The 12,914-nt window shown below is 31.4% G+C and overlaps 1 protein-coding gene across 1 annotated transcript in view; it reads left to right on the top strand.

Moving 5' to 3' along the window:
• The window catches only part of LOC106469805 (proteasome subunit alpha type-3-like), a 33,493-nt gene that overhangs the window by 8,995 nt on the left and 11,584 nt on the right, over nt 1–12,914 (top strand). The window contains exons 2-5 of the mRNA XM_013930315.2: nt 1,841–1,923; nt 2,185–2,308; nt 3,337–3,438; nt 8,768–8,911. Coding sequence (XP_013785769.1) covers nt 1,841–1,923; nt 2,185–2,308; nt 3,337–3,438; nt 8,768–8,911 — 453 coding nt within the window. The remainder of the gene's footprint in view (nt 1–1,840; nt 1,924–2,184; nt 2,309–3,336; nt 3,439–8,767; nt 8,912–12,914) is intronic.

Here is a 12,914-nt window from a genome sequence, read left to right as displayed (position 1 = left end):
TAAAATATAGTTTTTTCTTGAGAAACATTTGATAACTATCCGAACATTATAAAGATTTCACATATGAAATTTCAAATTTTTTTGATGCATAAAAGTATTTTTAATTTTAAAATGAAAATTACTTTGCATGATAGATAGGCAAGATGTGAAAAGAAAAAAAAAGGCATGAGAGAAACATTGCTTTACAAACCTTACAACTTAATAAAAAAAATTAGATATTTTGCGTATGAAAGCATTGTAATGTTTACTGATAATCTGCCAAATTTCATTAATGTTCGCTTACTAATTTAAAAATTATAGCATAAAAACTATAACAAGCACAAGATGGTATGTGGTCATCACCATGACTGACCCCATATTGAAAGAATTAATTATGTTATTATTATTATTACTTATTTCACCTAATCTAGTCTTAAATAACTTAAAAAGATCCATATTTTTACATTTTAGCTACTTTTATAATAATAAATAAAAAATAAATATTAAAAACAAGAAATATAGTACTTACCCAATCATCTTTTTTCTTGCCCTTGATTGTCGAGGACGGTTAAGCCTGATTTTCATAGTAATGCACCAAAGAATATAGACTAATAACATGCAAGAAGTAGACAAATTCACTTACCTCTCAAAATTTTCCTGGTTTTCTAACTATGCAACAAAAGCTGTTACAAATTCATCCAAGCTAGTTGTTAAATTTCCCATGGGAATGAATCTTGTCCTATGTGTGAAATTGACGATATACTGTTCAGAATACAATGTTATACAATACATCATTTGATAGATGAAAACCTTGACTGTCTATTGGTTATAGGGAATATATAATGTGAACTGTGAAAGAGAGGATGTGACAGATGGGTGTGGCAGGAGGAGTCTGATTTTCTAATCGATAGCTCTGTAACCAAAAAAAAATTGAAGGCTATAAAAATTATGGTTTGTTTGAACAAATAAAATAGGGATGATGACATGCTAAGACAAAATGTGTCATGTGGGTCACACCAGTGGAAATTCAGGATTTTTAAAAATATTTCCTTGTACAATTAAGAACTTAAAACTTGTATACTATTAAAATATGGATTATTAGCTAAGATTTTATGTTATTCTAATTGGTATAACATAAACAAAAAGTAGCTTAATAAAATTTTGAATGTAAGACACTAAAACCTTGTGCCATGCACAGTAAAGGGTACCTGGGGTAATAGGGTTAATCAATCATTGTATCCATTTCCTCACTTTCCACACCACTAGTACTTCTCCCCCACAAAAGAAAATAGACTATTCAAATTGCCATATATCATAGAGGCATCATTTCATATTTTGCAGTGATGAAACTCATTCCTTCAGATTAGCTCACTGAGCAAGACTGTCAAAGTTCTATGGCATTAATGGAGTGTTTTCCAAGGAACCATTTTTTTGGTATAATTAACAATTTTAGAAATCTAACTTAAACAGTAGACCATTCCATTAGCAAAGATAATAAACAACAAAGGATGAAGACCCTACTCTTTTCAGAACCTAGTGCAGGGCTTTGTGAACTCGAGGTAGTCTTTTTGGAATATTGGTTTTAACTTGTAAACAAATTGACAAGCTTTGTTCACTGCCAAAAGATGATTTACAGATAAATATATGTAAAAAAAGAAAGTACTTTGGATGGTTTAAAGTTTGAAAGACTTAATTGCTTCAAACACATGTATATATTTTGATTTTTTATTCTATTTAATTGATTATTAATCTAAAGAAATTTGGACATGATCCAGTTTACACATTAAACATCAGGTTGTTTTAAATATATTGAAAAAATATGTATGTAAGTAATTGCTTAAATCTGTTTTCTCTATTTCAGTATGATCTTTCAGCATCACAGTTTTCTCCTGATGGACGAGTTTTCCAAGTTGAATATGCTCAGAAAGCTGTTGAGAATAGTGGGTGTGTAGTGACCTCATTAAGACTAACATAAAACTTTCCACTAAAATGCATTATTCATTCAAACAGAAAATTGCATAGTTTGTGAAAAACTTAAAATCCTTCTGTTTTACTGAATTTTAATAATTTATTTTTTATAGTTTAGGTCATTTATACATTTTTTTTCTGTGATACAAAAGAAACAAAAAACTCTACCACAAAATGGTTGTGGTTTGACCTTACTAGAATCTTGATTAACTTTTTATATATATACTGTTTCTTTAGGACTGCTGTAGCTTTGCGTGGCAAAGATGGTGTGGTACTTGCTGTTGAGAAATTAGTGACATCAAAACTATATGAAGCAGGTGCTAACAAACGAATTTTTTCCATTGACCAGCATGTTGGGGTGGTAAGTTAATAGTATTGTGATCTGTTGATAATATTAAACTCCTCAATCAGATCTAATACTAATGTTTGTTTTTTAAGAGGAAACAATTTCAGAGCTCTTAATCTGTCCTCATATGACACCCTTTTCATCTCAGGTATCATCTTAGTAGCCCTTCTTTGAACCCTTTACAACAATTCAATGCCCTTCTTACAATAGGGGGCCTAAGAATGAACACATTAGGCTTAACTAGTGACCTGTACAATGAAATTATAAGCTCTTTAAACTTACATTCAATATTTTTATAAATATAACCTAAAATCCTATTTGCACTACCACTAGTAACAGCACACTGCTTAGATGGTTTAATAAAATGTTTTGTTTTTAACACTTTAAGAATTTAAGTTCTGGAGATTCCATTAAGGATTTACCTTGTATATTGCAGTCTTGATTCCCACAAAATTTAATAATAATGATTACCTAAACAAAGTAGCAAGTGAAAGCAAAACTCTACTTAAGGGTTCCTAAAACTAAACAGGATGATGACAAGTAAACACAAAAAAATTTTCTGAAAATAGCGTGATACTAAAAGATGGTATTATTTTTATTTTGTCTTGTGTTGTTCTTATTCTTCAATATATATATATTTTTTCATTTTGAACAGTGTAAGGAACCTCATGTACCTTTGGTAGTTAGGAACTGACATTTAGCAGTTTGAAACTCAATCTCCAGATCATATAATTAGATAAATCTTGTTACAGTTTCCACTATCTAAAACCACTTTGAAACATTTTATTCTTTGTGTATTAATGTTTATCAGAATTGAAGTAATTGTTGAAGGGGCTATTACTGATAGCTCCATAGTATAAGCTGTATTTTTCAACCAGTCATAGAAAGTATTTGAAATATACATTTACAAAGAGATCAGTTCATATGTATTGTTGAAGTGTAGAAATCTTGCATGCTTATTAAGTTTTGTACAATGAATGTAGAACAGCTGTATATCCAATAAACCAACTCTTTGGCATTAACCGTAAAAACTATTGAAATAGGCATGTGCTGGCCTTTTAGCTGATGCCAGACAGCTGGTAGAAACAGCAAGAACAGAGGCTTCTAACTACAGGGCTGACTATGGATCCTTGGTACCTCTCAAGGTGAAGTGATTATATTGCTTTGTTTGTTCCAAAAAAATGTTTTTACTTTTGATTAAATCATTTATTGTTTGATTGTTCTTTTTACAGACAGTTTTGAAAGTCCACAACAATAGGCTTACATCTCTATACACAGTAGCTATTCCCTGTGCATCTGCTTTTGAGATTTTTCACATACCACTAGCCTTGAGCTATCTCCCACCTAAAACAATAGCTCTTCAACAACAAGAAGACAATACATCCTCCATGCTCAATAGGTCCCCATAAGCACTTGCTCTCGAAATTAGCTTCATTCTTATACTTGCCACTGTCTTTAATGCATATTTCATTAAGTTTAAACATAATCAGTTTTGTGAGATTTGTGTTGCCTTTTCACAGTGTTAAGTTTGTTTGGTTTCCTTTTAATTTATTTTAATTATTTATTAATCTACATTACCACTACAACTCAGAAAAAAAAATTGATCTGGAGAATTGTTATAACAACCATGAATTCTCAAATGATGCTATCTTCTACCTCCTCTTCAGGTTCTGGTATTGTTACTAACACTAACACTACTTCTTTACAACCACTGGAGGATCTTTGACTGTGGGAGATGTTATTGTCATAGTTCATCACTTCACAAGTTCTTTGATGCCTTCTTTCCACTCTGTCTGTTGAAGACAATGTTTTTCATCCAAATCTCTTTGTGGATTTGATCATTCATGTTTGTTCTTTACTTCCCCTTCTATGCTTTTTGATTCTTCATATTCCTTACTACATGACTCTCACTCTGAGGATTTTTTTTTCTCCTTTTGTAGGCACGCAAGTCCATGTTGACAAGTTCCTGGATCAGTTTCTTTCCTACTTTCTACACGAAATTTGGCAGTCTTTCATTTAACATTACAAGTCCTTCACATACAAAAAATCACATGTTTTAGTGAAATATTTGTTCTGAATAGTCTGTGTGGGCAAAGTAATTTTCATGTTAAAATTAAAAATACATTTCCTCATCTTAAAAATCTTAAATTGCCTCTGTGTAATCCCTAAAACCTCCTAAATGCATTTCTAACGTATTTTTTCAGTAAAACTTTATAGTTTATCTGTTGTTTTGTCTACCCTATCTCAAAACAGGATTGGTTAATTTGACCAACGTCGTAACCACCAAAAGAAATATTGAAATAATTACCCTTTTTTTCTTTCTAGAATAACTTCATATTGTAACATGAAACTACTAGCTCTACATTTGTAGCAGTATACATCTATTTATAATTAAATTTTATTGTTTTATTGTCCTTTGAACCATGTCTAACTACTATCCGCACCATAAAAAGTTGTAAATCACTTGGAGGAAGTGCGGGTCACGTTACGCTATTGAATTACATTACCCACGAGCTACTATGAGCTGCTCGCATGCATGCCTCATGAACCATTTTAATTATATTATTATTATTACTTACTTTACCTAATCTAGTCTTAAATAACTTAAAAAGATCCACATTTTTAGATTTTAGTTACTTTTATAATAATAAATATAGAATAAATATGAAAAACAAGAAATAAAGTACTTGCCCAATCTTCTTTTTTCTTGCTCAATGACAGTTGTGCATAATTTTTATTTGATTAAATAATGCACAAAAGAAAATATACTAATAACATGCAAGAAGTAGACAAATTCCCTTACCTCTCAAAATTTTCCTGACTTTCTAACTATGCGACAAGTCATTGCAAATTCATCCAAGCTAGTCGTTAACTTTCCCTCGGGAACGATGTTGCTACTCTGAATGAAATTGACTTCTAACTGTTCAGAATATAATATTATACAATATGTCCTTTGATAGATGAAAACCTTGACTGTCTATTGGTTATAGGTAATGTATAATGAAATGTAAGAGAGAACTATTAATGAATTGTGAAAGGGAGGATGTGACAGGATGGGTCTGATTTCTATTCGATAGCTCTGTAACCAAACAGAATTGAAGACTATAAAAATTATGGCTTGTCTGAGCAAGGGGTCATGTTAGTTCCTGCTATTATATGCCTGTTTTTATAAAATCTTTCATTGAAATCATTGTACCAGATAAAGATGGAATAAATTTCCTTTACAAGTTATGTATTATATGTACATAATTTAAAAAAATCACTTTAACTGGATATCTGCAAAATTGTACATAAAAATTGTGTATGACTGTTATACGTGAAAAGGTAAATATTGCTATACCAAGTTTGTATTCTAAAGACGTTTTCTTCCCATAAATCATTTGAATATGGTTCTCCCATGAAGACATGCCTTAAATCTTTTTAAAAATACCCAAAATTTTGGTTTTCAGATAAATGTTTGCATTTTTAGGCAAAGTAAAGAGCACCCACTCTGGGCTTTCCATATGCGTATTTCAAGCACGTTCAGTAATGGTTCATAATTGCACTAAGATAAATGTTCACAAAGTATTCACTCCCAATTGTAAAGTTTTATTGCAACATAATAGTCACTGTATGTAACAAAGTAAACAAAAAATAAATCATTTCAACATTTGATGCAAACCAAAATTCTTGAATGATGTACAAATGAAACAATAGCATGTGAACTGAAAGTGAATTCAAGGACCAGATCATCATATGCTAATGTCACAGCAACATTAATATTCACAAAAGTATTCACTTCAGAAACTCTAATTGTAATGCAACAAAACAGTCAATGTAGGTGGCAAATATAAACAATAATTGGTCATTAGTCATCAGATACAAACAACTGTACTTGACTATAGTATATCACAAATGAAAAAAATGTGTGAATTGAAACTAAATTTATGAACTAGATTAATATAAGTCACAATACTGTAAAAATTACATGTACATGAGCAATGTTCTACATATAAGTTCTATGTACAAGATTTCATACGTACAAAATTAGACAGGAACCTTAGTCATCCTCACTGTCTCCGTCTGAGACCAAGCCATCTGACTCAATGTCACCATTGTTGTCACCATCTTCATCAGAGTAGTTGTCATCTTCACTTGAATCAATTTCTTTGGCCAGCTCTGATGGGAACATGTGTCCATCAAACCACAGAGGTTCAAGTTTTCCATTGATGTCTGTCCATCTGTGCACATCTGATGGTGGTAAATCTGGTTGAGGGACATTGGTGCACTTCCAGATTATAATCTGATAATTCACTTGTCTCATATGCTGATGTGACACTTTCTGACATGGAGGTAGCTGACTAAGGTTGATATTGCTATTCAGACTGGCACTCCCATCTTCACCATCATATTTCTCCTTGAGAATGGCAAAACGCAAGTCATCAACACTTTTTAAATGTGACTTTCCGTATATTTCACATGTCAGTTCTTCTAAACTTGCCTCTGTGTGGCCAGGAACAGTCCAAGAATTACCGACTTTTCCTAGAACACTTTGGAAAGCAGGCATCTTCTGCAACAGTTTGATTGGTTGCACTTTACCAATCCCCTTGAAGGCACTTGTATCACAATGTGTGAAAGCCTGCAGAACCATCAGTGATGTGCATAATTCTTTGCCATATTCATGAGCTAGTTCTGATGCATTAATGAGTCTCTCATTGTTTCCTGTGCCTGTATCAGATAGAATAGTGATTGGAGTTGCATTGCATGATGTAGAGCTATTAAAAATATATCTGTATCTGGATTTCTGATGCGGACAACTTCATATCCATGATCCTGACTAAAGATATAGTACTAAATTACTCATGTGTCTATCTCCTCTTGGGATGAGTACAATGTTGGCAAATCTTTTATCAGTGTTGTTCTTTCATCACTTGATTCCAGCAAGTGCAGAATCATTCCCACTCCACACATCATGGAAATGGCAATTAGCTGTGTATTGTTTTCATTGTTGAGAAGAAAGTTCCTCCAGTTTGCAGGTTTTTTCATCATTTGGCCCCAGATGATCAGTTTGTCACTGCAACCACATCTGCCTCGTTTTATTTGTTTGATTAATCCATCTTTATACATATCAGTACTGAATACCAGATCCATCTTCTTTGGCAGGCTATCAAATATTCTATGAGATATTTCAGGGATTTCTATCAAGAAGTGGAACACAGCATTACCATCTACAACTAACAGTGTTGTCAACTCAACAGGGAGATTGATATCATCGATCTCCTTCATTATATAGTGAAATCCTTTAGGTTTATTGGTTTTTGCCAAATAACCATCATCAGTACTAATGCTGTAAGGGACAGGACTTATAGGGAACTTCATCAGTTTTTCAATACCAGTGGTTTTGTGTGGTTTGGACTTGACCAGCAGCTGAACCACTACACAAAATGCAAATATTGATCTAAAAACCAAAGTTTTGGGTATTTTTAAAAAGGTTTAAGGTTTGTCTTCAGAAAAGAACCATATTCAAATGATTTATGGGAAGAAAACTTCTTTAGAATACAGACTCAGTATAGGAGTATTTACTTTTTCACATATAACAGTCATACCCAATTTTTATGTATAGTTTTTTTAGAAATCCAGTTAAAGTGATTTTTTTAAAAATATGTATATATATATATAATACAACACTTGAAACAAAATGTTTACCATCGTTATCTGTTGTAATGCTTTCAATGAAAGATTTTATAAAAATAGGCATATAAGGTCAGGAACTAACATGACCCCATGTTTTTAGAGTGCCAGAAATCAGATTAAGAGTGGAAAGACCCCCACATATGAATAAACAGGCCAAACAGATGGTTCATTCCAGTTTATTTGTTGGTAACATCACTTATATTGATCTTTAGACTCTAAGGAACAAAAATATACCCCTTTCATAACCATATTTGGCTCATGGACTAGTTGTTTAGAACAAATATCAACCAGCAAATTATTAAGAGTTATGCTACCAAACAAACATTTGTCCTTATTGAATGGTCTGTAAATGACCATTACTTTCTTTGGTGACAATTTTAAACAGTTGCATAGTAATCTGGCAATTCAGAAAATTCAAAAAACCTAGTCACTGATATTTTTTACAATTTTTGCATGAAAAAATTTTAACAGCTATCCATAGTTCTATCTGAAATCATATGAAATTTCTTGTGATGCAAATGGGCAAATTGTTTTTGTTTTTTCAATTGTAAAATGAAACCTATATACAAGAAAGAATAGTTCAATGTACATCAATTATACTAATTCTTCACTTAGAACAGTACAATCATATTTTATTGAAGTTAATATAAAAATATGTTGCTGTTAGGTAGGTGAAGTCTTATTTGTTTGGTCATGAAACGATAGTTTGTCTATGAACAACCAAAAATTTGTAGGATTTTTTCATGTGTAATTATATATATATAGCCATATAAATGTTTGTATTAAATGTTTGGTTTGCAGTACCTTAAGGACAGGGTGGCTATGTATATGCATGCTTACACATTGTACAGTGCTGTCCGGCCATTTGGATGCAGTATTCTCATGGCAGCATCAGAACCTGATGGACCTCAGTTGTACTGTGTTGACCCTTCAGGAATATCTTGGGTAAGTTACTTGGTTGAGCAGCTTAGAAAGGTAGAGAGTTAGCAATTGCTTACACTTGTTTCCAGTTAAATATAACATACTAATTTATTAACGCACACAGAGTTAGAAGTTGTCAAATATATGTTCAATTAGAATTACAGGGTGGAAAAGGCTAACAAACAAAATTACTAACTACCCACAAACTTCTTTCAGTTAAAAATGATGCAGTCAAAATTTTCTGTTTTTTGTAGTGAATCAAAATATGTATACGAAAAGAAAGGATAGGATGTGTGTGTGTGTGTGATTTTTCTTGATAAATTGATATGTTTTTTATTCTGAATATGTGATACTTTCTGGATCACAGAAATTATTACTTATCATGTGGAGATGCCCATATTGCAGCTGATTGGTCCAGTATTTATCCAGCCAGCTTGTTCCATCTTTATTTAGTTACAATAGGCTGTAACATTATTGTGATTTTTAAAATACAAATAAGAAATGTGTAAATATAATGGTATTGTTCTTATTAAGATTATATTTTCTGTAATATATATATGTAAACATATCTTTGTATACTTCATAAAGTTAAAAATTGCATGCAATAATTTACAATGTTTCTTATCACAGCTTGGCAATCACAAATGTGTTCACAATAAATTAGTAAAATTTTAACATTTTAAGAATAATTTCTTGCACGTACTAAAATCATTGATACTAGCTGTGACCCGCAAAACATTTGTAGTAGTTTTCGCATACACCATTTATGCTATGCTTTCTTGCAGGCATTATGTATTAGATCAACAATTCCTGGTCTATTTGAAAAACATTTTTGAGGTCAGACAACCAAACTCACGTAGATGTAATTTTATTTAATAAAACTACATTAAAAGTAGTGGTATTTATAATAGTGTACAAAGTATGAAACAGTTATGAGCATTCAGTGTATAACATAGTTTTTTATGAACTGAAACAAAGAAACTGATAAAAACTAAGAATATAACCCATAGTAAAGAAAAAGTAACAAAAGGGTGTAGTTTCTGAAATGAACCAAAGCTAAGTTATAGCAAAGTAAATTAAATGTAAAGTTGTAATGAAGACAAACTTAGCTCACTATGTAGAAACATCTGAATGTGTGTTCACATAGTGGTATGCATATGGTTTTCAATGAACTGTGCATGCATATTTTAAACCTAAAAGAGTTTAGAAAGCCCATAGAAATTATATTTAGTGAAATGTTAATTTTTTTAGGAAATTATATGGAGGTTAAATGTTGTTTGTGTAAAATATTTTGCAATTAAAAAAACTAAAGTTGAAATCAAAGCCAGTCTTCACGGGATGAGAACGACATTGTGCCATCAATTACCATACTTGTTGCATTAACCCGATGACTACCGGCTACTACCTTTTTTTAGTAGGCAATGCAAGTCTTGCTATATTTCATTCCAAACAATAAAACTAGTGGACGAATATCTTCGAAATTTCATAAGTACTTTGACAAATGTAGGTAGTTTAAGAAACATAAACCCTATTACTTTTAATAAATTTAGTTTTTTTGCATTATGATCTTTAATATCTTGGAAAATTACATTAGGAAATCGTACTTATAAGAAATGATCACAATATTTATACTTGCTACAGATTTGAACTTATTACTTTTAATGTTTTAGTACATTATTTTGAAATCCCCAAAAAATTGTATCCTCCATAAAATGCAAATTTTATCTATTTTTAATTTTTTAATAATCACGTATACTTCTTATGGTTTCAAGTAATATACAGACCCGTAAATAATATTTGTAAGTAAACCTAAACAATAAATGAGTATTTTTATTTTTAACTAGGATTTCATGTTTATATATGTACATAAAAACATTTTAATTTTGTTTCATAAATATATTTTTATTTCAAATTTATGTGTATGTTTCATTGCAGTCGTACTTTTGTGTTTATTGTGGCGAATAAACCGTGGGGTCGATTGTGTGAACTTTGTATGTTGTCCGTAAACTATCTCACCCCTTTTGGTGGTCACATTCATATTGTAAAATCTAGAGAACAACATTTCATCACGTGATTTCCTTATCATCCTATGATTTGTCAAATGGGAGATACAGCAATTGGAATAATTGGTACTGAAATTGACACTTTCGACTAAAATTGGCTAAAAGTTTTACAACTGAGGTTTACCACGCCCAGATGCAGTTTTATAAAGAAAACAGACTAGAAAAAGGTTTGGATACCAATCACAGATGGCAGAACCAGTGCTGAGGTGAAAGGAAATATCTTAAAAAATTTTTGAAAAAAACATTTCTTCTTAGAGGGCACTTATTTACAGTCTAAAACATATTTCAGGAATTTTTTCATTAAATTCCTCTTTAAACTTCATTAAAAAATACAATTTTGTACAAATAATTGAATGTTATGCTACTATTTATAAAAATAAAATCAGAAATCCATTAAAAGATAAGTTTTTTCAATTCACAAATGATTTTGCCCTCACACTTGCATTGCCTACTAAGAAAGTTAGTACCGGTAGTCATCGGGTTAAAACGTATGGAATACTTAGTTGTATTACACAAATTCAAAATTGGCTCACCAGCTCCAAAATCCAAAGCTCTAAACATGGCCAACCTGTGCCCTGCTTATAGTTACAATAAATTTTTTATATAACCCTGAAATACAGTATCTTGGTTGAAGATGTTTTATGATCTGATCATTCTCAGACTATTATAGATTTCTAATCAGAGGTATATAAAAATAACATTTCAAACTCATCTTTTGTTTGCTACAGGTATATCAAAATTCTATTTGTATCATAACGCAAGAAAAGTTATCACAATCAAGATGTACGGTATTGTTGTCGTGTGGCCAAGGCAATCTACTGCAGAACATAGTTTAAGATACAGAAGGTGGAAAATTGCTAAATTATCACTCCTGTTAATAACACTGTGGTAATACAAATTATCACATATTTTCAGTGGACATGCACTACTGGACTCTAAGTTCACATACCAAATTTCAAGGCAATCCACTAAGAAATACCCGAGATATAACATTTCCAATTTTGATTTTCTTCCTATTTTTGATTTTTTCAAGTTGGGTACATTGCTAGATCTTTATAAACTACAATTAAGAGTCTCATTTGGTGTAAACATAAACCATACTTGCAAAGTTATTCAACAAAAACTGCCCACATTTGACTAAAAGTTTTGCGCATGCCTTCATAAAAAGTCAAGTGAGCTATTTGTCTAACATTTTTATTACAGCTTCACCTAAGAGTAAAAGTGGACTGTTTCTAGTTTTTTGTCATTCAGATTAAAGACGGCTGATTTAGAGCAGCAAAGGTATAAGGTGAAAGGACATGCAGATACATAAGTATTGGTTAGACCAAGCAAACTAGATTAACAGTTTCTAGCTCATGTTTTCAAAACAATCATATGGCTGGCTGGTTATTATTGATTATTCATTACCAACTTTTCAGCACAAACTTACTAAATTTTATGAAATTATCTTAATTAAAGAGCATTTAGCATCATATGATATTAGCTTAAGCAATTAGAATAAATAATGATACTTGATATGGCTGTACTGATTGCATGGGGGTGATGACAGGAAACTGTTAATCTAAATTCCATGGCATTAATATAAAGGAAGTTATTAACATTGTTTTTGAGAGGAAAACCTTCCACCATATATTTTAAAGAATTTGGTTGGTTATGTAAAGTAAAGGTCTGTTTTGAATAATAGGGTTGCGATACTATAGCTAATGTGGGTTATTATCGAGTATCACTTTCTTACTTGCTGTGGCTTGTTGGTGTGTATTCAGAAAAAGTCACAATATCTAATCAAAAACACCTTAAGTGTGAAAAAAGTTGCAGCCAAAAAAGGATTGAGTGTGTGACTTTAAAGAATGAAATCAAAATTGGTGCCAAGCTGGTAGCTACACTTATAACACTGAAAATAATTTTACATCAAATATTCATTCATTAGTTAGCTAGGCCATGTATTTTGTTTTACCCACCATTAT

This window comes from Limulus polyphemus, unplaced genomic scaffold (assembly GCF_000517525.1).
Source record: "Limulus polyphemus unplaced genomic scaffold, Limulus_polyphemus-2.1.2 Scaffold3664, whole genome shotgun sequence".
Lineage (NCBI taxonomy): Eukaryota > Metazoa > Arthropoda > Merostomata > Xiphosura > Limulidae > Limulus > Limulus polyphemus.
The sequence above is the reverse complement of the archived record's forward strand: the minus strand, read 5'-3'. Positions and strand labels throughout refer to the sequence as shown.